Source organism: Penicillium subrubescens (genome assembly GCF_028828155.1).
Source record: "Penicillium subrubescens strain IBT 31985 chromosome Unknown utg000005l_segment0_segment0, whole genome shotgun sequence".
In the NCBI taxonomy this organism is placed as follows: Eukaryota; Fungi; Ascomycota; class Eurotiomycetes; order Eurotiales; family Aspergillaceae; genus Penicillium; species Penicillium subrubescens.
Genome location: NW_026643155.1, coordinates 4,468,768 through 4,495,322, shown reverse-complemented (window position 1 = coordinate 4,495,322; position 26,555 = coordinate 4,468,768). Strand labels below are relative to the sequence as shown.

General features: G+C 50.4%; 10 protein-coding genes across 10 annotated transcripts; 6 read left to right on the top strand and 4 right to left on the bottom strand.

The window, feature by feature from the left end:
• Positions 1 to 1,691: 1,691 nt before the first annotated feature.
• Positions 1,692 to 6,864, top strand: N7473_008143 (uncharacterized protein; the record flags this gene model as incomplete). The annotated part of the gene is made up of 5 exons (XM_057154083.1): positions 1,692 to 2,003; positions 2,085 to 2,769; positions 3,153 to 3,260; positions 3,343 to 6,030; positions 6,224 to 6,864. The coding sequence occupies 5 exons, from the start codon at positions 1,692 to 1,694 to the stop codon at positions 6,862 to 6,864; spliced, it is 4,434 nt and encodes a 1,477-aa protein (XP_057008421.1).
• A 485-nt stretch (positions 6,865 to 7,349) lies between these two features.
• N7473_008142 (nucleobase cation symporter-1 family protein) lies at positions 7,350 to 9,318 on the bottom strand (the record flags this gene model as incomplete). The annotated part of the gene is made up of 6 exons (XM_057154082.1): positions 7,350 to 7,879; positions 7,935 to 8,005; positions 8,064 to 8,206; positions 8,274 to 8,649; positions 8,700 to 8,804; positions 8,873 to 9,318. The coding sequence occupies 6 exons, from the start codon at positions 9,316 to 9,318 to the stop codon at positions 7,350 to 7,352; spliced, it is 1,671 nt and encodes a 556-aa protein (XP_057008420.1).
• Positions 9,319 to 9,862: 544 nt separating this feature from the next.
• On the top strand, positions 9,863 to 11,079 carry N7473_008141 (isopenicillin N synthase family dioxygenase; the record flags this gene model as incomplete). The annotated part of the gene is made up of 3 exons (XM_057154081.1): positions 9,863 to 10,247; positions 10,310 to 10,971; positions 11,029 to 11,079. 3 exons carry the CDS (start codon positions 9,863 to 9,865, stop codon positions 11,077 to 11,079), a joined length of 1,098 nt encoding a protein of 365 aa, XP_057008419.1.
• A 475-nt stretch (positions 11,080 to 11,554) lies between these two features.
• Positions 11,555 to 12,023, top strand: N7473_008140 (uncharacterized protein; the record flags this gene model as incomplete). Its single annotated transcript, XM_057154080.1, has 2 exons — positions 11,555 to 11,747; positions 11,821 to 12,023. 2 exons carry the CDS (start codon positions 11,555 to 11,557, stop codon positions 12,021 to 12,023), a joined length of 396 nt encoding a protein of 131 aa, XP_057008418.1.
• Positions 12,024 to 12,188: 165 nt separating this feature from the next.
• On the bottom strand, positions 12,189 to 13,035 carry N7473_008139 (putative FHA domain protein SNIP1; the record flags this gene model as incomplete). The annotated part of the gene is made up of 2 exons (XM_057154079.1): positions 12,189 to 12,631; positions 12,696 to 13,035. The coding sequence occupies 2 exons, from the start codon at positions 13,033 to 13,035 to the stop codon at positions 12,189 to 12,191; spliced, it is 783 nt and encodes a 260-aa protein (XP_057008417.1).
• Positions 13,036 to 13,369: 334 nt separating this feature from the next.
• N7473_008138 (J domain-containing protein) lies at positions 13,370 to 14,335 on the top strand (the record flags this gene model as incomplete). The annotated part of the gene is made up of 1 exon (XM_057154078.1): positions 13,370 to 14,335. The coding sequence occupies one exon, from the start codon at positions 13,370 to 13,372 to the stop codon at positions 14,333 to 14,335; it is 966 nt and encodes a 321-aa protein (XP_057008416.1).
• A 529-nt stretch (positions 14,336 to 14,864) lies between these two features.
• Positions 14,865 to 16,400, top strand: N7473_008137 (alpha/beta hydrolase; the record flags this gene model as incomplete). The annotated part of the gene is made up of 2 exons (XM_057154077.1): positions 14,865 to 15,361; positions 15,416 to 16,400. 2 exons carry the CDS (start codon positions 14,865 to 14,867, stop codon positions 16,398 to 16,400), a joined length of 1,482 nt encoding a protein of 493 aa, XP_057008415.1.
• Positions 16,401 to 17,541: 1,141 nt separating this feature from the next.
• On the bottom strand, positions 17,542 to 20,594 carry N7473_008136 (uncharacterized protein; the record flags this gene model as incomplete). The annotated part of the gene is made up of 3 exons (XM_057154076.1): positions 17,542 to 19,919; positions 20,054 to 20,391; positions 20,461 to 20,594. The coding sequence occupies 3 exons, from the start codon at positions 20,592 to 20,594 to the stop codon at positions 17,542 to 17,544; spliced, it is 2,850 nt and encodes a 949-aa protein (XP_057008414.1).
• Positions 20,595 to 21,881: 1,287 nt separating this feature from the next.
• Positions 21,882 to 24,308, bottom strand: N7473_008135 (uncharacterized protein; the record flags this gene model as incomplete). Its single annotated transcript, XM_057154075.1, has 1 exon — positions 21,882 to 24,308. One exon carries the CDS (start codon positions 24,306 to 24,308, stop codon positions 21,882 to 21,884), a length of 2,427 nt encoding a protein of 808 aa, XP_057008413.1.
• Positions 24,309 to 24,865: 557 nt separating this feature from the next.
• On the top strand, positions 24,866 to 25,933 carry N7473_008134 (uncharacterized protein; the record flags this gene model as incomplete). The annotated part of the gene is made up of 1 exon (XM_057154074.1): positions 24,866 to 25,933. The coding sequence occupies one exon, from the start codon at positions 24,866 to 24,868 to the stop codon at positions 25,931 to 25,933; it is 1,068 nt and encodes a 355-aa protein (XP_057008412.1).
• Between the last annotated feature and the right edge of the window lie 622 nt (positions 25,934 to 26,555).

The window sequence follows — 26,555 nt, the reverse complement described above, 5'->3', positions numbered from 1 at the left end:
TTAGTTTCTAATCATTGTAGTGGACACTTGTTCTGTTCTGTTGATAGACGAGATGTACAGTATGACGTTGCCCCGTCCTAAGGTGTATACTGTATAGCCATGCAATGGCTTGGCTGCCTGCGCGGATGCCGGGAGTGATTCCAGCGCCCGAAACGAACGAGGGTAAAAAATAGACAAGAAAAAACAAATACATATCGAATAGTAGTGTGTTAGGCAGAAGGGTCCATCCCCACGTTCTGGGCCATCAGCTATGACAGCAGGGCCACCCATGGATCGTAGTGTATACCGAAACCTTATGGTAGCGCGAACCCATATCGAGTCAAGTAGGAATGCTGGTGTTAGATGCGTATGAATGAAGTTACTCTTTTGTCTATTTAGATTAGCATCCTTGCTTCTCTTGTTCTCTGCTACAGGATATACTTCTTAGCGCAGGGGTTCCATAAATTTGAAACTATGACCAATGTTCAGAATCATCTTAAAAATCATACCCAAGCCATCAAGAAAGACGATTGAAATGACTTTTAGAAAGGCCTTTCAAAAACCAAGAAGTGGATGTATATCTGTTAGGTGCTTTCTCTGGTCTCGAGACTCGGACTTTTGAAGTACCACTATAGGTTATAGACCAGCCGTTACAAGAGTGGTATGTAATAGATATCCAGGTAAGGTTAGAGTTCCTCGACATTAATGACCAAGGAGATGGACTCGTTACCTCTCTATATTGTTACTGCTACAAGCCAGGCACTTGGTCTCGTGTCAGTTTATAGACAGAGAACAAGATGTATACATAAAGTTTCTTGGTACCATACCTCTCCTAATTGATACTCATATTGATCCTAAATGATCGACCACCACTGCACCAGACTAGTTTCGCCCTCGTTGCCTTGGATTTTTGGCCCCTCGTATTCGGTGGATACGTCGGTTTAGGCCTGCAGATGCCATCACCTCTATCACTTGTATCACTTGGGTCCTTTTGCTTCACACACCGATTCGAGACCCCGACCCAGACATCTCAGACATCTCTCCTTCACGGTTTCAGCCCCTCCAAAAAAGATCTACGCCTTTTTCGGGCCGATCAAAATAACCCGTGAGTCATGAACAGGCGCCCATATTCCTCGGGGCACACACCCATCATTATCGGGCAAACCTCTCAACCCAGGGTTCCTGCATGAGTCTATCGCACAAACAACCGTATGTACGGGTACCTCCTGTGGCGCAGAGCTTCTACCCCGGTCACCCTGTCAGCCCTGACCGGGTGTAAATGAGATCAGTCCACTACGTGCATCGATACCGGGCGCAGCGGGGAGGAATGGGCGATCGAGTAATCTGCAGCGGGCCGAACTCCACTAGAGTGCAGGGTGAAGGGTCAGTGGCCAGTCAGTGGGCAATGGGCAGGGTTGACTGACTACTTGGAGTACTTACTAACTGTATGCTGTTAGTATGCTTCTCTAGTGTACCTGTCCCGTTCAGCCCGTGGGATCGCAGTCATCTGAATGGGTCAGGGGAACTTCTCTGGGGGGGCCAGTATCACCTGCAGCTCAGTGCCAGCCACTCCCCCCAGAGTCTGCCTTCCTCTTATAAAAGTGCTCGGACCTGCCTGGCAATGGTGGCAGTTTCATTTGCTACTTCTTTTCTTTCCCTTCTCTGCAGAAATGGTTGTTCTCTGATCCAAACCCAACCATTTCAATCTGATCATGACCCATCATCCCTCCGTCAAGCCATTTGGCTTGACGCAGGTCTACGCCCCTCCGCGCGGGGAGATCCCCACCGTGGATATAGTCTTTGTTCATGGCTTGAACGGTCACCCCGAGAATTCTTGGACTAGCAAGACCTCTGGCTGCTTCTGGCCAGTTGATCTTCTACCTGATGTGCTAGGACAGTTGCGACCTCGAATTCTAACCTACGGTTATAACGCGAACGTCGCTGCTTTTACGGATGGCGCGTCGCGCGACTCCATCGTGAGCCATGCAGAAACGCTAGCGTCAAACCTCGCCGCAAATCGGAATGTATGTGAATAATGTCTATTCAGTTTCTCCAAACTATGCACCTCGGCGTCCTTGTCAAGACTAACCAACTTCCCTCTATAGCTACGCAGCTGTTCCGATCGGCCGATCATCTTTGTTTGTCACTCTCTCGGTGGCCTCGTCGTAAAGCGCGCCCTTATCTACTCCCGCAGCCTATCGAATGAAAAGACCGAACACTTGCGCTCGGTGTATGTCTCGACTTTTGGCATTCTTTTCCTCGGCACTCCGCACAATGGCTCGGACATTGCGAAATGGGGTCTTCTATTACACAAGATCTGCACGGCTGTCCTGCCCAAGAAGGTTATGGAGGGCTCACCACAGTTGATCAAGGCACTTCAGACAAACAACGAGACCCTACAACACATTAACAGTCTGTTCGCCGATATTATGAGCCGCTTCCACATATATCTCTTTCACGAGACTCGATCAATGGATGTACGAGGTACGCGGGAGATTATTGTCGACGAGGCATCCGCGGCGCCCTACTTTGAAGGTGTCGAGCGAGGCGGTATCGAGGCTGACCACAGCCACATGTGCAAGTTCGACGATGAAAACTCATCAGGCTATGAAGTGGTCGCTGAAGCGATCCTCCGATATTCTCGCCAAGCGCCCTCCGTCATCGCCGATCGTTGGATCGAAGAGCGCAAGACCCGAACTCTGGAGAAGAAGGCCAAAGCACGCGAGATATACGACGGCACCGATGACACCGTGGGCCAGAGCATGCCTGACTTGAAGACGCCTGCCACTGGTAGGGGAATCCATCTCCTCCCTGCACCGGAAGATTCGGTTACATTGAAGGATTATGAGATTGAGGAGCCCGCTGTTTGATGTTTGCTGTTTGCTGTTTGGCTATTTGAAGTTTTACTGGCGATGATTTATGATCTTACAAGGCAGGATGGCCACATGATATCCATGTTTCACGCCGACTCTCCCCTCCTCGCTTCATATTGCAATTATTTGGCTCCGCCCCGTTTATGAGTTCCGATTCGACTTCGTGTACCTAGCTTGCTGTGTTTGTCTTTCAGCGTGGCTCCCGTTCTTGTTTTCCTCTCAATTTAGCTGATATCATTCAATCTGGTCTTCCAATATCTATCTTTCCCAGTCAGGCCAACGCTGACTATCCTTCCTTAGGTTACTCTGTACCGGACCTGCGCCGAGGGTCTGCCACTGATGCTTACAATCCCTCAACAAGTGAATTGGGCAAAACTGTTACATTGCCACTCTCCCGTTCTTTAAACAGTAAGTAATATAATCTCGGTCCCCACATATTGCCCTGTGTCTTGTAAAAACGTTGAATGATCTTTATAACTAACTTCTACAGGTCTTCCATCTCAAAATGACCCTCCGCTTTTCGTCGCACCGCCCGGATTTCATCCGAACGCCACTTTCTTCGGAATGCAGACGGAACTCGAGGAGCTTCATAGACGGCTGTTCAGGGCCAAAGCGCGTGCAGAGCGGGCTATGGCCGTCCTAATAGCTGGTGTCCCAGGATCTGGGAAGACCCATCTTGCACGCCAGTATGTCTTCGCACAGCGCGAGTGCTACACAGGCGGAATATTCTGGGTTGACGCCAAGTCCCGCGAGTCAGCATACAAGTGCTTCTGGGAGATCGCACAAGCCGCCACACTCGTGGACCACAAAGAGGCAGAAGATCCCAACTACCAAAAGTCCCGAACATACGTGAATGCGGTTCGGAACTGGCTGCAATCACGCAATGAGTGGCTGTTGGTTTTTGACGGAATCACGTTCGACCATGATGATGATATCAATGATTTCCGACCATTTTTGCCCTGGAATAAGAGATGCAGCATCATTTATACGTCCATCGATGCTACGCTGCGGAAGAAACAGCGGCTTTTTGAACCGTATTGTCTGCATATGCCGCGTTTGAAGGTTGAAGATGCCTGCAGGCTTCTTTACAAGGACCTCGGTATTAGAAGACCCACAGCTGAGCAGGCTTCCAAGGCTACGGAGCTAGTTGAACATTATGAATGCCTCCCTCTCGCAATTCACGCTATAGGCCATCGCCTCAATGCTACGGGGAAGCCGATCGAGAGATACCGAGTCAAGCACCAAGTGACTGACAAGAAGCTTGCCGAGCCGTTTCTAAGCATCATGAACGATCTATATCGCTTAAACCAGCGGGAGGCCTTGAATTTGATCAACCTGCTTTCATTTCTCGGTCACCACGTCCCTGTCGGCTTGCTTATGCTTGGGAGATCTATTATGACTGTGGAAAATGCAGAGATCATGTCCAGTGCACAATCAGGGGAAGACCCTGACCTTGACACCACTTTGGGCACCTTGATCCACTATGGTCTGGTCGAGCGGACCTCAGATGCGGATCTTAGTTTTCAGTCTAATGGATCGGCGCAAACTTCGAGTGATGAAATGCACGCTGAACCCAAACCTACTCCCCAGTTGACCGATTCGTTTACGGAAAGCAGTCAAGATGGCTTTTTCTCCATTTACCGGGGAAACTCGGTAGTGGACGTGGTCAAGATTCACAGCGTCGTGCAAGGCTTTTGTCGCGATGAACTCAAGATCAAGGATGAAGAATACAAGGATTTGAAGCAGAATCCGGGATTTTACGATTCGTGGCTGATCGTTGCTACTCGGTTCCTCTGCAGATCTTACGAGACGGCCAAGGAAAGAATGGCTCATTACCATGACTGTGGACTCGTCCGTGATTACCGCGAGTATGAGACCCACGCATCTCGCCTGCTTGAGCTCTTCCCTAAGAAATCCGCAATCGGAAATCACCCGTACGTTCTGCGTGAAGCACACGAAAGCTTGCGACAGTTGATGAAAAGTATCAGCGGCGAGATTGATCGCATGTCCCCCAGCTCCTCACAAGAGTCAGCTCGCAACCAGAAGTCCGTGTTTGACCGATCAAGCAGCTCCTCTTCCTCATTCCCTGAATCATCAGCTGATGAAGGCGGTCTTTCACGCCAGTCCACTTGGAATTGGACCGAGTCGGGCTCTATTCGTGCAGAGTCACCGGAGGAAATGATGGGTCTGCCTCGGTTTAAATTAGAGCTGTTTCCTCCTCATATTTTCCGACAACAAGCTGGCTCTGAGTCAGAGGATGGCTATGAAACCGATGGCGAAGCGAAAGAAGCACCTCGCATATCTCCGGCACTCTCACAGATGAGTCAAACTACGGAAAGGCCCACGGAGAGGCTTACGGAGAAGCTTACGGAGAAGCTTCCGGAGAGACCTATGGAGAGGCCTACGGAGATGTCGAAGCAAACACCACCTTCGGCGAGTCCACCCGTTCCTCGCGAGGATACGCAAGAGTGGCAGCTGGTTGATCGCCATTCAAGAACCCGTTCCACGGGGCCAAGACCAAGCAAGCGGCCGCGCGGGCCTGGTAGATTTCGCGGTGCCAAACCAGACACCCCGGTGGTGAAAGTGTCTCAAATTCAGGGACGGGGATCCTCCAGTCGCGTACCCTCTGATCACAGTGAAGGGTCTTCGATTTTGGCCTCTGCGGCTGAAAAAGCACTGGCTGCCGTTCGGCGGATCAGCGGTGGAAAGACAGGCTCGGACATGAACACTCCTCCGTCTAATAAAGAGAATATGCCAACTTGGGCGAGTATAGCCGCTAGGCGGATGCTTGAGGCTAATGAGACTCCGATGAGGCGTCCAGCGTCTATGCCAGCCACACTGGGTCCAGAGGCTCCAGTTAGTTCGGGGCTACAAATGAAGCCTTCCGTGGAATCCCTTGACAGCCAGTCAAGCCGTGTCTTTGCGTCTCCGCTCTCTCACGAGCTGATGTCTCATGAAATCATCGAGCCATTGGCTCGATCAACATATAGTGACCCAGGCCGAGATTACTTGGAGCAGTCACTGGGAGCCTTGGATTTGCATACTGCACCTACCTCACAGATCAACTCTCGTCGCCCTTCTATACAGGATGACATTGAGACCACTATACGACGAGATTTGTCTGCGAGCACTCCCTCGGTGTTTCCGTATGGAATCCCCACTCGAGAATTGTCTGCAAGTACGCCTTCGCTGGTTCAATACCCTCCTCCGCTGTTACCCTACGATCAAGATATTACCATCACCATCCCGCATAGGCGTTCGGTTCCCCAATGCGCTCCAGGTCCTGCCTTCTCCTCTCCCATGGCCCCCAAACTTGTGGCAGTAGCGCACCCTTCTGCCATCATGCCTGGGTCTCTCCCCTTTGTCTACAGCAGGGTCCGAGTCAACGGTCAACCAAACCGCCGAACGCCCGGGCTCTGAAGCTCTCTCGCGTGGCTCCTCCAATTTCTCACACCAGTCCTGGGCCACAGAGCCCGTTCGCTCCCCACCACGCTTCTCTCCAGCCTCAAGCTTCGCACAGCCAAGTGACATCACGCGCAGTCCAACCCCACTGCTTCAGCAACGTGCACTGCCCAGCACCGGAAGCTGGACATCTGATCGACCCCTCTCAAGCAGCGTCAGTGCCATCCAATCAGACAACCTCTACCCGGTTTTACCACAAAACCATCGGCGACTGGGCTCCGTCGATGAGCGTCTCAGAAACGTGGAACTAGCTTGGGATCCGGCGGTTGGCCCAACACAACTTCTTCATTTCGGGGGTCACCGCGTCGATGTTCGTGATGCACGACTGAGACTACAGGAAGTGGGACGGCTTCAAACACCGAGACATATGCCGACGTATCAACTTTATCATTCGAATATGTCGGGACCATTGGTTCAGGGTGATGGACATGTATATGCACCGGCGCGGGCGCTGGAGGTTTATGGAGTGCGTGCTCGGAGTGGGAGCTCCCCGTCGAGACCGGAGTTCAATGGTTTGGGTGTGCAGTTTAATGATCGCGTCTTTGATTGAGTTTTTATTTTTGGATTAGGGGAAAAGGTGCATCTGCATATTACTGGTGCTTTATTCTTTTCTTGTTGTTGTTTTGCTAATCTGGTTGTGGTGGGACTTGGTTGGATTGCAGAGGGCTGGAGTTTGTGTATGTGTCATTTTCCAGGGCTCTGTTGGTTCATGGTGATAAAACCTGCTAGACAGACGGGGTGATCTGCATCTGTGGGTGTTGTCGTCGTTGTTGTTGTCCTCGGGTTCATTGTTATGCATGATATTCTGTGGTAGGCGTTTTGGGTTGAGTTTTGTTTTATTATGCATTTGCTTTATTCGGGCATTACTATTTGTACTTGTACTGAACCCTTCTTCCGCCTGTTACAGTATACCCTATGACGGAAAAGCTATGCTTATGCATCGATTCCAATATAACTTGCTTTGTCTCACTCTGTGCTTCCTTTTCTCTGGCAAATTCTTACTACCTAGCTTGAGATAACCTGATATAAGCCGATTTAATATTTTACCTCCTTCGCTACAGTGAAACCCCCCTTCTCAGCCCCTGCACTATCAACCTCAACCCCATCAATCGCATCCCCCGACGCATCATCCTCATCCACATAATCCTTCGGCTCCTTCCACCCTTTACCCTTAACCATCCCCTTCGGTGAGAAAACCAAACAACCAACAGAATACACAATAAACGCAACCAACAACCCAGTCGGATAAGCAACATAATAGAATCGTTGAACCCCAAGCGGCGCCTTAACACCCATTTGACTAAGGAAGCCATAGAAATTCGGTGCCACGGCAAGGATATAAGTAGCGAATGCCCATAGATTGAATCCGTAGAAGTATCTGTACAGACCTTCTGGATGGGCGGTGTATAGAGCTGGAATGTTCAGCTTGCCGCGGCGGATTAGGTAGTAGTCGCAGATTAGGATGCCGGCGATGGCGGAGAGGAAAATTTGGTAGGAGGATAGGAATGTGATGAATATTGAGGCGCTGGAGAGGAGATACCAGGGGCAGATGGCGTAAGAGAGGACTAGAATGGGGAGTCGTTAGTAGGTAGTAGATTAGGTGGGAAGCGGAGGTCTTACCGGCGCAAATGAAGAATCCCCTTTTGATTGTGATGTATCTTGGCATTAGAGCTGCGATGTCATTGCCAGCGCTGTAGATTTGTTAGACATTGGGATGATTTTTGGATTGGAATGGATAGGGAATCGTACGGAATAGAATTTTCGAAAATAGCCGAGAAAACATTGGAATATACGAAAGCCAAGGAAATGAACGCGCATGCGGCACGGTTTCCAGAGGTGTATCGCTCGCCTTCCATCAGCTTATCCAAGAAGTTGAGAGGGTCCCAGATCAACTGCACAAAGGATTTGGTGGTTAGCAACGGTAAGAAGCTTCTGTGGATTATATGACCGATATCTTACCTCTCCAAAAATCGACTTACTAGAAGCCGCAATCACATTTCCGAGGATCGCAACCAACAAGTTCGACAAAGGGAAGCTGATCATTTGGCCGATGAGCACATCATTGGGCTTCCGCGCGTATCGTTGAAGATCTGCTGCGTTGGCTACGAATGTTCCGCAAGCTGCAAGACCCAGCCAAAAGAATTTCAAAATCAGATAGCTCTTCTCCGTGCCACGAACGGTAGACGGCATGTGTAGAAACTCGGAAGAGCCACCGGCGAGGGAAACAGTCCATGCTAACATTGCAATGGTACCGGCAAAAAAGACGACTACTTTGGCGTATACCAGGGACTTCATTTTTGGGACGGGGATGACGAGGAATGCGCAATTGATGATCCTGTTTGGGATTAGTGAATGATAGGTTGGGAAACTTAAGGGTTGTAGTACCAGTAGACAAAAAAGCACATCATCTGCGCAGAGGTTAACGCGGACTTGGAGCCCATTTTATCTGGGATCTTGTCGATGGAAGGAAAGATGGCGTGTAGGAATACACTGGAATATCACTGGTTAGATGTGCTTTCTTTGGAATCCCTCTGTACCGGCTCCGATAGTAAACTTACTATAAGCACTGCGCTCCTTGAACCGAGTTGACACCGTTCCACACAATTGACATGATAGCCCGGTTGAAAGTAGGCCAAAAAGCGCCCCAAGGACCAAAGCTAGACCGACACAACACGGGGAAAGGAATTCGATACATTGCGCCAGCACGACCATTCAGAGCCATCAGAAATCCAGCTACAATCTGGCCGCCAAAGGAGCAGGCAATAGCCTCCCACATTGTCAGACCCATTGTCATACCCGTAGAGGCAGAGTACAGATTGCTGACGTTGGCTGTCGCCGAGAACCAAAACATCATGTAAGTGAACTGAGTCCATGTTCGATCTTTGGTTGGTGTTGGACGGATGGAGTCGTTGTCCAACATGTCCACTGGACGTTGCGAGCCATCCTTGTCAACGGCCTTGACTAGTAGTCGCTCATTCAACTGTGATAGTAGTGTGGTTGTCATGGCTTCACTGGGGTGGTAGGCTTTCCAGATCTGTAAGCCTGGTGTTCTCTTCCAATTGTGAAATGAGAGAGTTCCGAACCAGCATTCTCCAGGTGATCAGAAGTTAATGAAAGGTAATGCATTATGCGAGGGGCTTCATCGCAATCAGATAAAGACACAAGACATCCAGCGATAAGTTGATAACAGCCTCGAAGGCCAAGATGCTAGCGGTGGTTAGGGATACGCCACGAGTGTCCCGCAGATAAGAACCGCCAGTTAACGCTTCCCCTCTGCGACTGAACATGATAAGTGCGGAGAAAACCCGACGCAGACTCATGAATTGAGAGACATTCTTATCATGGAATTACAAGATCAATCAATAGGAAATCGGCGGTCTCCGTGAATTCAGGACTCATTGATTTATCCATACTTTATCTCGAATATCCTCGCTAGATGCAACTTGGTTATAGATTGTCTGCAGCCACCCGCTTACGCCATCCTCTCAATCTTACAGCCCTTCCAACTCAAACCCCGCAATTGAGGTTGCACACTTGTCCTGCACGCCATGGCAACAATGATTCAGACTCAATACACACAGGTCGAACTGCTGACTCTCCATGGACCGGAGTTTCGTCGAGTGTCCACTGCACCGCCCAGATTACCTACCGAGGATGAGATCCCGATCATTGATCTAAGCACCATCGATAATGGTTTTGAAGCCAGGAAAGCGATCGCATCTCAAGTTAAAGCTGCGGCGGAGAGTACGGGATTCTTCTATATCACGAATCATGGTATCTCGGAAGAGCTCCTGGATCGTGCGCTCTCAAAAGCTCAGGAGTTTTTTGGTCAAACGATCGAGCAGAAGGAGCTGGTCTCGAATAAGAGATCCAAGCATGCAGATGGCTTTCACGGTGTGGGAAGTACACAGGTCAATAAGACAGAGACGCGAGGTAGGTTTTCTCATTCGAGAGGAATACGATCACTGAATATCGAATTAACTCGTGTCATTCAGACCGCAAGGAAACCTTCTCACTGCGCTACAATCCTCTAAATGACCCAACAATGTCCAACCCAGAAGCCCTGCTCTCTGATCCAAGCTATTCCTATGGCAATGACGAGTTCCTATGGGAAGGGACGTCTCACATCCCCGGCTTCAAGGAAACAACCATTGAATTCTGGCAGCGACGCCTAACTCTCGCCCGCAAAATGATCCGCATCTTCGCATTAGCCCTCGACATGCCCGAAGACTACTTCGACTCCGTGACCACAAACCCGGGCGCCGACGGGCTATACGTCCACTACCCCGGCTGCCCCGAGACTATATCCGACGACGCCGAGACAGACGTCGGGATCGGCTCGCATACTGATATTCAATGCGTCACTCTATTATGGCAGGATATGTCGGGCGGATTACAAGTTCTCTCTGCGAGTGACGAGTGGTTAGATGCGCGACCTATTCCCGGGACTATAGTGGTGAATATTGGGGACTTTTTGCAGCGGCTTTCGAATAATCGGTTCAAGTCGACGGTGCATCGGGTGTATAACCGACAGACTACGTCGAGGTATTCGATGCCGTTTTTCTTGGGATTTAATCCTGATTCGGTGTGTACGGTTGTGCCATCGTGCGTGGATGAGGATCATCCAGCGTTGTATGAGCCTATCTCTTGTGGGAAGGTAGGTCTTTTCTTTTCTTTTCTGTTGTGTGACTTGACATCTGACATGGAATAACAGTGGCATCAAAATCGCCTTGCACTGGCGCAGGGTAAAACTATTACTGCATGAGTTTAAAACTGCCGAGATGATTTGGAAATGGTTAAAGATGTTTAGTATAGTAAAGCTTTCGGAACATGTAGTCTGTGCGTCCACTCAAACGACCCTAGCTCGCACTCCACAAGGAGAGGTTCACGACAGGCGCGGAATCTAGAACCCACATGATGATCAAGAACAACGAAAATGACCGGATCAGGCCTGGCTTCAAATTTCCCCCCGTAGTGATCGCCGATCAAGTAGAAAGCAAGCAAAGCAAGTCCTGGTGGCAGGGTTGTGATCGTTTGTCGACGTCAGGAATGTGATGCCGATGACGTCGGCGATTTCCAAGAATCAGCCAATGTACGGCCAACTATCCACTCCAGCTAGTATAAATCACCATTAACAATTTCCCACTACTTTCAAGTATCAAACAAAAACTTTTCTCATTCCACCAACCATCTACAAACTCAAAACATCTTCAAATCTTTCCACGAAACATCTATCCATCATGTCTGCCGCACGCCTTGTCCCTGTTGTCAGGTCCCGAGTGGCCACTACCGCTGCCCCAGTTTCAGTGACCTTGCGATCCATCACTACAACTGCCAGACTGGAGAAGGGCCCCGTTGATGCTACCAAGGACACCCTCAAGGCAGCCGACCGGGTTGTCTCCGACGCAGCAGTCAAGGGTATTGACCTCGGCCGTATGTTTATTCCACCTTTGAAACACAGGATCCCGAAGAGTCGGACGTTAATTTGCAATGTTTAACTACATAGGCGAGGCTAGCCAGAAGGTCAAGGAAACCGTCGGCACCACCAGTGCAGAGGCCGAATCCAAAGCCCAATCAGTGAAGGGCGAGGCGGAGGAGTACATGGGCAAGGGCAAGGGACAGGCCGAGGAACTTGCCGGGAAGGCGAAGGGAAAGATGCACGAGGTGGAAGGCAAGGCCAAGCAGGCTAAGCGGGAGCATTTGGGTTGAGGTTGAGGTTGTTGCATGATCTTTTCCTCTTGGGGATATTCTCGCCCCTCGACGTTCTGTACTGTACATTACACAAATCATGATATCAAGATTGTATTCGACATCTTCTCATTAAGGGTCGTAAATTTCCAGTTTGCTGGAAAGTATGTTGTAGGAAGCGAGTGTTCAGCTCGGCAGCATCAGGACGTATTCACGGGTACTCAACCCGAATTTGATGACATCCTTGTCCATGACCTCCACGTAACGACCTGCAGGAATAGCCTCACCATTGACATGGGAGCCATTCGCACTCTCTAGGTCAATGAGATAAGGCTTGACCTTGCCAATCCGATCCCCAAATTCGTTCCGCTTTTCGACGTAGCGAAACTGAAGTGCAGCATGTTGCTTTGAACAGCTTGGGTGTTCGAGGGGGAAGTCCACGACGCGATTCTCACGACCGATCAACCAGCAGCTGCGTTCACCAAGCTCGACCACTTCGAGCAAGTCCTCTCCCTTGAAAACATAGAATCGCCAGGCCTCTTTGGCGGGTGGTTTGCGGGCCTCGGGAGGTTCGTGGTATTTCAAGACAATCCCTTCACCCCCTTGGACCTGAATTGTATTACTTTCAGCTGCAAGTCTTCCAGTCTGGTTGAAATTGGGCTTGATCTTCTCGGGGGAGGTGCATCGCCGGACTGCACCAATTCGCCCGTAAAGGCGTCGGATTGTGATGGCAGAGGGCCGCGCCGTTGTATAGCTCGCGGAGGAGTTTGTGATCGGCGTGGGGAGCGAGACCGAGGTCGTGGGCTGCGGTGTCTTCTCGATGATCGTTCGCGATCACGGTCACGGTCACGATCGTCGCGATGTCGGTGGCTGCGGTGTCTGTCTCTTCGGCGATCCTCGTCTGCACGGTCTGTAGAGCGTTCTCTGCGTTCCCGGCGGATTCGGTCTTGGTCCCTTCGAGTAGATTCTCTCGCAGATGGACTGCGCGAAGATCTGCGCCGGGAACTGTCTCGACGAGAGCTTCGACGGTCATCGTCTCGTTGCCGTGAGCTCTTGTACTCGCCTCGAGTGTCTCGTCGCCGTTCGCGGCTCCGATTTGAAGAATTTGAAGGCGAGCGCCGCCGGCGATCTCGATGGTCCTCTTGCGACCCAGCCATTCTGTGGAGACAAGCCAGAATGAGAAAGTTGTAGAGTGATGCCACTTGGAGCTGTTCACGAATTCTCCGGGAAATCAAGCTCCGGCCCCACGTGACCCTCTCCAACCTTCTTGTTACGGGGACGAATCCCCTCACTACTCGATTCCATTCCAATTTCACCAGAGAGCTACCGGGAATTTTACCCTGCTCTCTTCTTAGAATCATGCGGCCATGTTCAAGAAGGCCAGCCTCTTTAGCTACGGGGGTATTCAGCTCCTGAGTTCATCTGCTACGACTTTGCCACCCACTCGCGCGAGCTTCAGTGCTTCATGCCCTGGGCTCTGGAGCTCACGGTCCAATCGAAGTTATGCCACCGCATCGGACATCTCGGATCCCCCGTACTCGTGGCCCAAAAGCTCATGTTTCACCCCGTATGAAGTTCTCAACCTGCACCGCAACGCCCCGTACTCGAAAGCTCGGTACTATGATCTAGTAAAGATCTACCATCCAGATCGGCCATGTGATGAGCACCCCCTTTGTCGAAACATCACACCCGAAGTTCGTCTACAGCGGTATCACATTGTGGTCACTGCCCATGAGATCCTCTCCGATCCGACCAGGCGAGCTGCCTACGACCAAACAGGCGCTGGATGGAGCCACAACTCTGAACGTTACAACACCGTGGCTGATGCCTCGGCCGATAGGGGACCCTACGGGCCTACTATCTATGCAAATGCAACGTGGGAAGACTGGGAACGATGGAATAATCGCCATCAAGGGAAACAGCAGCACGTCGTTGACCAACGTACCTTTACCCGGCTGGTCATCCTTCTCGTTTTGTTCGGTGGTGCTGTCCAGGCTTCCTGGATCGGACAATTGAATTCTGGATATGAGCAGCGTTTGCGCGAGGTTAGCGAGGATTCGATGCGGTTCCTAAGTGGTCGTCGCCAGCACACTGTCACCCAGATGCCGCACAATGATGCTCGAGTGCAGAGTTTCCTCATTCGTAGAGACCCAACTGGCTCGGGGTTGAAAGAGGAAGAGGAGGCTGTTTATCAAAAGGAACTCCATCCTCTTCGAGGAGTGCCTGAGGTGCAACAGGCGCGAGATCGCCTGGGCAGTCCAGGTCCGGAGGCTGTAGGGACTGTACCACTAGTTCATGCGGAGAGATCAGAGGATCTTCCCTCACATTCTTGACATTTGATCTACATAGATCTGCTGCCTTTGATCATCTAGCATTATGAGTTTACGATTTGCAAGGGCGTTCTGGTAGGGGGTTGGCGTTGTGCATATTACAGGGACTATACCAGCCGGACATATACGGAGGGCTGGCACAAGCCTATAAACTCGGATATCTCTTCTCCAATTCCGAAAGAAAACTGCTTAATGTTGCTTACAGGATCAGGATCATGTGCTTGTATCTCAACTTTAACTTAGTCTATCTCTAGTCTGTCTTACAGTAAGAACTAAGAAGCTCAAAACTGATCAGAAGTGGGCACGAGTGGACCCCGCAAACCGGACCTCGGCTCGTTTGACGCCACTTCCAGGGATCCGGTTTCCCCAATAGTTCGACCAGCTGGAAACAGTTCATGAGCTATAACCCAGTGGAGTCTCTCTACTGACTGGATCTCTCCAGGAAAGCCCTCCTGGTCCGTTGTATCTTTCTCAGTCGTCACTTCTCCAACCTACCAGGAGTGCTCCAAGCCACTCTGTTACTCTCCCCAAAATGGGCGACTTCAAACACACCATTCACCTCCTGAAGGAGCTACTAGTCCGAATCCCATTGATCTTGAAGACTCTCGTCCTCCATGGAATTAACATGTCTCCCGTAAAGGGGAAGCAAAATATTCGCACGGAACTGACCACATCCATTATTCGCTCTTTCATGACCTTCAGCGCTCCAGTCGATAAGACGCAAAAGAATAGCATGCGTGACCCTGGTATCAAGGGACCCATGTGGGTGTCCAAGATAACTCTGCCCCAGCCAGAGTTCGATGTGCGTGATGCTGTGATACGCGCCATTGAAGATCTCATGACGACGGGCAACGAGACCTTTGACATGCCCCCGATTGCAGCGGTGGAGGCTGAATGGACAGGCTATCGCAGTGGAGTGGGCAAGAAGACACCTCAGCCTGACTTGTCCGAAGCAGAGAAGTATAATGAGCTGCGGAGAGAATCTCCTTCTGATATGACCATCTTGTATTTCCATGGTGGTGCCTACTTGTGAGTTGGTCAATTTCCAGCTCTGATGGTCTCGTCAAATACTCATTGTTGCAGCATGATGGATCCTTGCACGCATCGCGTGCCAGTGGCACATCTGTCACGTCTCACAGGCGCCCCAATTCTCTCAGTGCGATACAGACTGGCGCCGCAGAATCCCTTCCCTGCGGCGCTGGTCGATGCTCTAACGGCATATCTGTCATTGATTCACCCGCCCGCAGGTGCTCTCCACAAGCCCATTCCAGCAAACAAGATCATTATTGCGGGTGACTCTGCGGGTGGAAATCTATCTCTGGTCCTATTACAGACGCTGCTCACTTTAAAGCGAGCTTCTCGATCGGTTCGCTTCCACGGCCAGGATGTGGACATTGAGCTTCCCGCAGGTGTAGCTACTATCTCACCCTGGTGCGATATGACTCGTGCCATGCCATCTATCATTCACAATACCAAATACGACTATCTCGATATGAAGTCTGTCCCATCCGACGATCCAGATGAACCTGCCCCATCTACGCCTTTGCCATTCCCACCCGGCTCTATATGGCCGGTAACTCCGCCCCGTGTAGACATGTTCGTCAACGCAAACATGATGCTCCACCCTCTCACATCTCCGCTCGCAGCGAAGCCGGAACTCTGGAAAGACTCTCCGCCAGTCTTCATCTCAACCGGCGAAGAACTACTCACAGACGAAGGCCTGATTCTGGCCCGGCGCATGCACAAGGCAGGCGTCCCTGTTGTGGCGGAGAAATTCGAGGGAATGCCGCATTGCCATGGAATATTGATGATCTCTACCCCGACTGGGAAGAGGTTCTTTAAGAGTATATCCGAGTTTTGTCGAGATGCTGCGGCTGGCTGTGTGAAATCAACCGGAGATTGGACGTGGTTTAAGCACGGGTTACAGGTTTCCTGCCAGTACCCGCTGGAGAAGGTGTCCGAGCTGGATGAGGACCGAGTTGATATTCGAATGGCCAAGGCTGCTGGTTGGAGAGTTCGGGATGAGGAGGCGCTGTTGAAGGAGTGGCGTGCACAGGCGAAGCTGTAAATACTCGAGGAATTCAGAGGTCGATTTCAATCTATACCCATGTTTTATCTTGTGCCATACTGAAGACTTGTTCATGAGGGTCAATCAGGCTTGAAAAGCGCAATATATCAGAAAGAAATCAAGCGAACGCTATGTACCAAAACCCTCCAGCTTCAAGCTTGCGCGAGTACCACCATCGCCTTCTTAAAATCAACAGTCCCTGTCTCTCCCGCACAAGTAACATTAATTATTGAGATATAGTGGCCTGAAAATTACAATAATTATGGCTTTTTGGCCTGACCTCAGGCCATGCGAGCCATGAAGCATGGATACCCCATGCTCTTTGTCCACTATAAGCATCTAAATAACACCACCTTCATTTGGGAGTTTTCAACTTCTTCCCTACGAAAATGCCTGCTTTAGAACCTCAAATTTCCTCTGAAGTTGAATTACAAATCTTTCCGTGACTGTGACTGGACTGGCAATCATCTGTCACAGAGCATTTTTCACTGCAATGGCCCTTCATGGTGGATAAGATTTATAGCCAATGCCAGCTGCCGAGACAAGTGCTGATGCTGGTGCACTCATTGCTCCTTTTCTCGCGTTTCTATCCGAAATTGATAAATGCTAGGAATCATAAGATAATTGGATGTTCACAAAAGACCTATGGAAAGTTTGACTCGAATCATGTACAGCAAATCAAACAGGCGGATACGCTCGTAGCCAATGGGCAAGTTCACAGTGACCTTCCTTTTCCGCATAACCCGCCGCCTGATTGCATACCGTCCTCAGCGCTTCTTGTTCTCCATATGCGTTTAGAAGCAATTGGACCATTTCCAAATAACCACGCTCTGCAGCTCCATCAATTGCCGTTCTTCCGTTCTTTGGTGCAGCTGGCGCGCATACATCTGCCCCGAGTTCAAGTAGTCGTATAGTCATCTCGAGCATCCCATTGATGGAAGCTGCTTGAAGTGCTGTAACACCCCTGTCGAGTGCTGGTAAAGAATTCACATCTGCCCCATGTTCCAGTAGAAGATCTGCTATCTTCGTGTGATTGTTCTTGATGGCCTCTTGAAGGGCTGTTCCATATGATTCGCCGGCATGGGTGTTAATGGCAGCACCACGGTCGACCAGAAAACAGCAGGGTTCAAGATACCCCCTTCTAGCTATCCGTTGAAGGAGTGCTTCCATCCTCGGAGCGAGAATCCAAATCTGCCCCTGTTTTTATGAGAAGCTCAATGACGTCTAGCAAATCTTCATCGTCGTGGAAGCCCGATGTAGGCAATACGTTCCATCCGTTTTGTATCACCTTGTGACGAAGAGGCGACGCCAGTGAGCTTGTTTTCTCAACTATCAGCTCACAAATATCAATATGAAAGGTTTCTGAATTTTCGAAATGGAACTTTAGCGCATCCTCCCACTCAGGATAATTTTTCAAGTCCTTGACGTTTGCAAGAAGCAATTCAACGAGGGCCAAATCTGACCCGTAGCATATTGCATATATCAGGCCGCTTAGCGACTCAACTTCATCAAGCATGGCAGTTGAAAGAACATCCGCGCCATGTTGCACCAATAGACCTACCATCTCCTCATTGCCATTGGAGATAGCCCAGCCCAGAGGGCTCAGCAGCTCTGTGAGGAAATCCTCATATTCATCCGATTCTAGTAATTCAAATGGAGTGTCATCAACATCTGCTCCGTGTTTCAAGAGAAAATCAACTCCCTCGAGCCAGTCCATACAGGCAGCCTTTCCCAGAGGAGTGCTGAGAGCATAGTCCCTTGTCGGATTGACATTTGCACCATGTTTCACAAGTATCTCGAGAAGCGGTAGAGACTTATGCTTTGCAGCAACCATAAGAGCAGTCGATCCCATCTCAGTTGCTGGAGCGTTGGCATCTGCTCCAAGGCTAATCAAATCTCTCACTAGACTGATATCACCATGAACAGATGCAGCTTGAATGGGTGTAAATCCTGCCAGCGGCGACGGGGCTGCGTTTATATCCGCCTGATGAGCAAGCAAGCACCCCGCCATCAGAGAATGGCCCTTCGAACATGCCGCCTGCAATGCAGTCATCCCTAGCCTCGCTCCTGCTGGAGCATTGATTTGCGCTCCTGCAGCTTGAAGCATTGATAAAATCTCCCAGTTTCCACTTTCCGCTGCCCCTTGAATCGCTGTTCGGCCATTGAAAGCCGCAGGAGAGGCATTGACATCAGCACCGCCGCTCAGAAGGAGCTGAGCTAATTGAAAGTTGCCTAATCTTGCTGACATCTGTAAAGGTGTGTCGCCGATACCTGGTGCTACTTGGGAATCAGGATCAACTCCCACGAATAGCAAAAAAGCGACAATGTCCAAATTTCGGCATAAAACCCCGTATTGTAGGGCAGTGTATACCGCGTACTCACTGTCATATACAGGTGTAAATCTCAGTGGCCAATACCGGTAGAATTCGTTTTCTGGGTAGCAGCAAATGGCTTCAAAGTCAGGAAGTATGGAGACTGGGCAAGCCATCGCAGATGCTCCATTCTCCAGCAAAATTCGAAGAAGAGCAAGATTGTTCACTTTAGTAGCAAGCTGAACTGGAGTTTGACAAGCCGTCTTTCCTTTATTGTTGAATAATATAGACCATCGCTGATGCCGGAGATGTTCAACTCTAGGAACGTTAACGTCCGCTCCAGATTGGACGAGATATTTGGCCACTTCTAAGCGGTCCTTCGAAACTGCGGCTTGTAAAGCCGTTCCACAATGCTCAGGAAGATAAAGGTCAATTCTAGCTCCTGCATTTAGAAGCAGTTTCACGGCCCCTAGGCTACCATTCCCTGCTGCATCAATCAGAGGGAACCCAGGCTTCTCCTTCGTGATGAAGGTCTCTGGATCGGCACCATATTTGAGGAGTGTTTGTATAATCGGAAGGTGAGATTCCCACTTAATGGATGACCAGCGATTCTGGACCGTAGGTGGGACCCCAGCTTTACACAGTAGCTCAACCATAGCCTCGTGCCCTTTGTATACGGCCGTTGAAAGGTGTTCAGCCCAACGTTGACTCTGAGAAGAAACATCCTGTAATTGTGCCCCGCATTGGATTATTCTGCTAGCAAGGAGCATATTTCCGGATTCAACTGCGCTGCAGAGGACCTTTCTTGCGAAAACCTTCCTGGAGAGTGACCCCGGCCGACACAGAAACAGAAGGATATCAGCACCACATTTACCAACAATCCAGTCACAGATTCTGTTGATTTGGGATTCATAGAGTAGGTTGTTGGTAGACAAAAACACAAAGTGTTTAAGGAACACTCCGAGGACCGAAAGAGGAGGCTTATTCCGTTTTGTCCCCAGCCCGTTCAATGAATCTTGAGTCCCCATATCTTCAGGTGGAAGATAGGTATGAAGATCGCTGTTGAGCCTGAAGCCAAAATCCGATACTACACGTACGTCAAGTTTTGGCAGATCGATGTTGGATTGAGACGAAAGCTTCTTTATGGCCAGCTCCAAGAATGTATCAGGGATTGAGTAGATGACATTTTTTCGGTATCCTCCCGAAACTAGACATCTCGTTAGTTTCAACCAATAATGATGGAAACAATAATAGACAATTATACACAAAATGTTGAGTGTGATTAAAAAGAGACTAGCAGTACATCATATAATAGGTTGTAAGGAGCAGCCAAGGACTTACCCAGTGCTTGTCTTTCCTGCGCGTAATCGTACCAAGGAAGATTTCGAAGAAGGAACATGCGAGATATGCCAATTGACTCTACCGGGGGCGTAGAGACAGTGATATAATTTGGAAGAACAGCTTGTTCAGAGCTGCACCAACTCCTACTCAAGGGAACGTGCCGTGCGATTTCTTTGTCGAGTTTTTGACGTGTGATTTTGCATCCGTAGAAAGCAAAATCACTATCCTTGCCCTCTTGGCTTCGCTTTCGCTTCACAGAGGAGACACTGACCCAGTCGCTTCCAGAAACATACTTCCTTATGCCCCACGAGTTCAGCTTTCTGGTGTATTGGTTTTCACTGAGAGCAACCATCACAAAGTCAGATTTCGGTTATTCAAATGATTGACCAAGGGAACTGAAAAAGTACCTAGGTCGAAATCCGTATTTATCTTCCATATGCTTCATCGTCTGGTCCAATGAATGTGTCAAATAGAAAGAGATGATCTCTTCTTTGTGTTGATCCCATACATTGTCCTGGATTCGGGGTGCTTGTGCTGGCATTGTGAGAGAAGGTGCAAAGACAGGCCGATAGTGCAAACTTCGATTTTGGCCATGAGGAACTGCTTGGACGAAATTTTCTTTCTGCGACGTAGCTATCTTTATATCCTGGTCGCTGCAGTGTCCAGCTGGTACAGGCAATGTCACATCCTGATTGGCCGATGCCCAATCCTGCTTCACGGGCACTGCCCCAAGACGAGGCCGACCTTATGATTGGTTGACACCCAAATTCGAGGATTGGGGCTGCTAGGGACAAGTAGAGCTGTCTCATTTGGGTTTTCTAGTATTATGAATTAGATTTTGATTTGTTTTTCTGCTTTTCTGTTTTTTGTACAAAAGTACCGCTCTTGCACGGTCACCATAATCTGGTTTCCTGGCCTGGCTTCCACGGGATTTTGCGAGCGGAATCCAAAATCTGAGTTGATCCTTAGAATATAAATATTCAGTAGCATTAAGGCACCGGTAGTTCTTCAAAAAACATCCAAGATGCCATGGTCGATAGACACAACACTATCATTGATTTCGCTTTTCGTCACTGGAAGCTCGTCCCTTCTTGCGATATGGGATCGCGTCATACATGGTCCCAAGAGGATCTCTTTGAAAGGTCAGCCCTCTAGAGTGCTGAGAGCAACAGTAACCAACCTGCCTTCAGATTCCAGCACCAAAACTTTGGTCACCAGAGGGCTACATCAGAACAATGTCGACCTAGAAGTTCTGCTCGAGTCAGGGCTCTACAGCCAGAGTCTCCAATCACCACTGGTTCGTCACTTACCGGGGCTTTCATTTGCCGGAAATAATCTAACACCACCCCAGGGTTCTGAGCCAAGATTGAGTCGCAGAGCACAATCGGCGTGATAATCTGCGCATCTGTGGCTGGATTTGGTCTGGTTTATTTGTAGACTTGAATGGGTCGTGCCAAGGTCTGCGGGTCGCTTAGTCAAGTTTAGAGGTAGAAAAGGGGGAGTGTAGGGAGCTTCATTGATTTGTGGCTACGCTGGGATAGATTTGGTTAAGCTATATGGTGGTAGTTCATTCATTGTAGAATAGGAGCAGTCCTCGAGAGATATCTCAAAACGAGCACCACGATTGAGATCCTTCGACCATTAAGAAAGCCAAAAATTGATGGATATTTAATGATGAATTGTAATGTTAAATACTCCGCTAATAACAAGCCCTAATTTTCATACCCATTCCATTCCCAAATCAAAAATGCCTTTCCCAGCTAAAAAAAATACAGCCCGAAGAGCGCCATTGATGCCCATCCTCATTAATCAACCCACAAAACACAAATCAAAGATATTCATCATCCTCCATGGAAACTTGATCATCAGACCACTGGATGGGAGCTTCATGCTGCGGAACTTCATTGCGAGGAGTCCACACAGGCTGTTGCGGCATAGCTATAGATGACTGTGTCGGTGCAACCGTTTGACCCGGAGACGTCAACCAAGGGAATGAGACTGGAGTACCATTTACGCGGATCTCGCCAACAATGTTGCTCAGTTGCGGTGGCTCATCGACATAGCCATCCCACAATCCCAGCAGTTGTGCCGTGAGACGGAAGAAGCCCAAAGAGATGGTAACAACAGGCGCCAAAAGATACTCCAGATGGGACCACCGCCAGAGCATCGTGACAGTAACGAATGGGAATTCAGGCGCATCCGCTTGCATGCAATAGCCATCGCATATTTCGGAGATCAAGGGGTGGGCATAGATATCCCACATCAGACATTCGATGATATACCAGCTGAGCGAAACGAATGTCACCCAGCCTAGTTTGGTGAGTTGACGGCGCTGCGATACGGGATCCCATTTCCAGAGGCGAGGGAGCGGAATAGCAGCGTATACGCGGCCATCGTCATGGACGCATTTCTCGCAGTTCTCACTTGAGTGCGAGTCTGGTGTCTGCGGGCCTGCTTTCTTGGGAGAGCCTTGCCGGGACACAATGGCCGCATCTCGGATGACGTGCTCTTCCAAGCTATTCAGGCCCTTCTTCACTTCGTTGATGTTTCTCACGAGGGAATGGAGTTTGTCGTTCAGACGATCAATATCGACGGAATCTTGTCCATTTGCATTTGCCAGCTCAAGTCTCTTCAGCACCTCCTGTTCGTAGGCAGCTTCCTCCTCTTCCTCGGTCTTGAGCTCAGTCGGGTCATCCATAATTGCCTGAAGGGATTCAATTGTGTCGTCTCCCAAGTCCAAAGTTTCTTTGCCGGAACTCACGTCCTCAATGACTGTTTGGAGGCCGCTCTTTGGTAGCTTGGGTCGAATGACAAACGACTTGTTCCGTTTGGCGGGTTGGGGCTCAGAGACGGGCTCTTCCACAGTGCTCGGCTCTGGCTTTACTTCTGTGACTGGCGGTTGAACATTCGGTGGCGGCTTTTGCTCCTGTCTGGGAGCTTCGGGTTCCTTTGCAGGCACCGATGGCAGGACAATATCCTTGGTCAATTCCTGAGGAAGCTCTGCCACCCGTTCGGTCATTGGTGTATCGATCCAGGCACCCGTCACTCTGGGCGTCTTGTCGTAAATCCTCCGTTCGAAAAGCTTCGGTTGATCTGGAGTCTGCATTTGTTCAGGCTTCGGGCTTTCGGTTCGTGCGAGCTTGCGAAGCAAATTTTGCGAATCACGCTTCGCTGCAGTTGCCTTGGTGAAGCTAGGGTTTTTATAGACCACGATGGGCGTGTTTGGCACGTGGACACCTTCGCCTTGAGGTGCCTTCTGGTCCCAGCTGGATGTCTCTTCCTTCTTGTCCTGCGGTGCGTCCTTGGCATGAAAATTGGCTGTACGTTCGCCAAGGGCGTTCCGGGCTGGGAAGCTACCTCGTTCACTGGCTCGTGAGGATGAGCGGGCAGAATATCTCGCGAGAACGTTATCTTCCGCCTGAGCTCGCATATGTGAGACGTTGTTGACGGGCAATTGTTCTTCTCTCCTCTCTTGTGGTTCGGAGTCGGTGCTTCCGCTCACGTTCCTGAGCCATTCTGAGCGGCGTCCGGCTCGGGTTCCCCATGTCCGCGGCAAATTCAACGATGGGCCCGGCTCGCCATCATCCTCTTCTGATACATGAACCTGTTCCTCTTCCTCCCTTCGTTGCAAATTGTCCGCTGTGAGGGCCGCACGGTTCCCGACTTTGGCCTTGCTGAATACCGGCGAATCCTTGCCCGTCACACGTCGAAGTCGCTGTTCGTCTCTGGCATAGTCGGAGGTCCTCCTGCGTGGTGAATTCTCATTGACAAAACTTGCCTCCGAGAATGCGCGACCTTCATACTCTCTGTCTCTTGCTCGAGGCGACGAGCGACTCGGCCGACTGGCCGGACGCGTCTCGAGGGGAGCGTCCCAATCGTCCAGCGGCAGGTCAGCCAGTGTTCCGTCCTGCTCAATCCTCCTGTATACATCGACGAGTTCTTCGGGTGGGTTCGACATATCCGACGATGGCGAGCGCGCACTGACAAAATTTCGGGGTTGTCGCGGGCTGGTGGTTAGACCGAGTCCGGCGCCGTCGTCGGACATACTCGTGCGTGAAGTGGCTCGATACGCGCCGGAAAGTGTGCCTGTGCGAAAGCTGGGTCTAGGACGCGTCCCGCTCTGTTTGGAAGGCGTGGGAAAATGTGAATTATCGAGATCGAATTCGTAGCTGGGCTCTCGCGCGCGGGCAAAGGGCGACTGCGGTTGATGGTGACGCGCGAGTGCAGCTCGGTCGCCTCTGCGGGGAGAGGCCATGGTGGCAGAGGGAAACAGAGAAGGCAGCTCTCCCGCCAGATCTTAAGCAAAGATCTCTCCCTTTTTATGTTCGTTGGTTAATATAGATCGAGTGCTTAGATTGATTTAACTTCTACAAAGTACTTCACGTAAATACACAGCTCCCGCATTCCCCGAAGGGGTTAGAGGCTTAGAGCGGGCCCGCAACAGCTTCACTATTACTCCGAAGTCCGTACGTGTTTTAAATATCCACCAACTCCCACTTTTCCTTTCTGCCTGATATTCCAGAACGTCTTCCCTTTTCACTGCCACCTCGTGTCCGCAGCCACTTCTGCCTGCTGCCTCATTTAGCGAGTGCCATATCATGCGAGCATCGCCAGCCGCCTCGCAAGTGACTCGATACTGTGACATGTGACCCGCTCACTTGCCTCGATCATCGATCAGTTTCAATTTACACGCCTGATAAAAGCCTCTCCAGTCTGCTGTACGACCTGACAAGGACGAACAATCATACTGGTTTCACAAAATAACCCAAACAACCACTATTGAGTCTGCGATCAGTCAAGAATACACCAGCCATGGCGAAATCGTCCCGGCGGAAGACGCCCTCGTCAACACCAGCCTCATCGGGGGCTTCAACCCCGAGTTCAGTCTCCTCTGGACCCATCCCACCATTCACCAAAGCTCCCGCGATCCTCAAGCCCTTCCTCGACCCCCTCGTCCCAGAGGAGGTATACCTACTTCACATCGACACCACAGGCACAGACCTGAAATGGCAGACCTTCATCGTACCAACAGTGGTCAACGTGGTGGTGGCCGCAGTAATCGCCCTACGCGTATACTGGGGCTTTAGCACATACCCAGCACTAGTCGCCATCCTACTGGGAATGGAGAGCTCGCTGAGCGTGGACATCGCCTCAACACCGTGGACGGACCTGGCACAAATCACACTCCGCCGCGTCGGCACCATCCTGATCGACTACTACCTCCTCACGCTGTTCCTGACCTGGCCCATCTACTTCGTGATCGGCCCCGTACGCTGGCGCCGCGCCATCGGTTTCCGGGACCGCGAGATCATCGTTCGTCGCAGCCATCGCAACTGGAGCAAGAAGCTCGAGCGCAACAAGTGGATTCGTGATAACGAGGCTATGCGTGATAAGATCGTTGCGGCTGTGACGCCCGAGCGGATCGGTAAGACGGGGTACTTGCTCGTCGACGAGGACTGGAATCTGGACTATAGCGCCATGAGACGCGCCCATGCGCTAGTCGACTTGACCCGTAAGGGCGAGGGCGTGCAGCTAGACGAGTTCCGTACTGCTGTGCTGGTTCACACTGACTCGGATGGGTGGTTGATCTGGCGCGTTGGGGATGAGAACACCCCTGCTGGACGTCAAAAGTCTGCTCAGCGAGATCAGATCCTAGCGTTTAGGGAGAGATTGACTGCGATGGGTAAGGAGGATTTGTTCTTCCGCTGGGTTGAGCTGGTCCAGTGGGAAAGCTCGCAGCCTGGCGGATTTACCCCGGAGAGACAGCGGTCTGCTATGGTGCAGGCTAAGCAGATGTTCGACGAGGAGAATGTCGATTTCAGTCAGTTCTGGGATGATGAACTAGGGGGCATGGATGGCGCTCAAGAGAAGGCAACGTGATCTGGTCTTGTGTTTTACATGATTCTATTCGACTTTTTTATTTCATAAATGCATATAGCTGGGCTGGTTACATTACGAATTTTAACATTTCTTCAAGGGTACTTCCATGATATACGTCTAGAGATCTCTGCCACGTTCGTAAAATAACCCTACTCGTAAACTAGAACCACACACGACTACGGCTTCCCAAAAGATCATAAAGCCGGCGTTTACGCCTATGATTGCTCAGCGGAACGAAGAATTTCATGGGGATAAGGCTATGTACTATTGGGTATCTCTCAAACTAACTCCCATCAAGGAAGGGCATATAAATCTCCCCCAGCGACCCAAGTGGCCTGGTAGGAGGAACTGCAAAAAATCAAGTGGAACAAAAAGCATCCAAAAAGCAAATTACAAGAACTGAAAAAGAAACCCCGATTACTCCAGAACCAACAACATGAACGCTTGGATGTCACAATCGTTCTATTGCGTTGCATCTTCAAATCGATAATCAAGAGACCACAACTTCTCCCACGGTCTCCGAGCCCCATTTTGACGACGTGTAGAGGCTGACCGAGAAGGCGGGGAGGCCGGGGATGTAGCGATGTCGCCGACATACAAAGGCTGACTAGCAGACATCGGG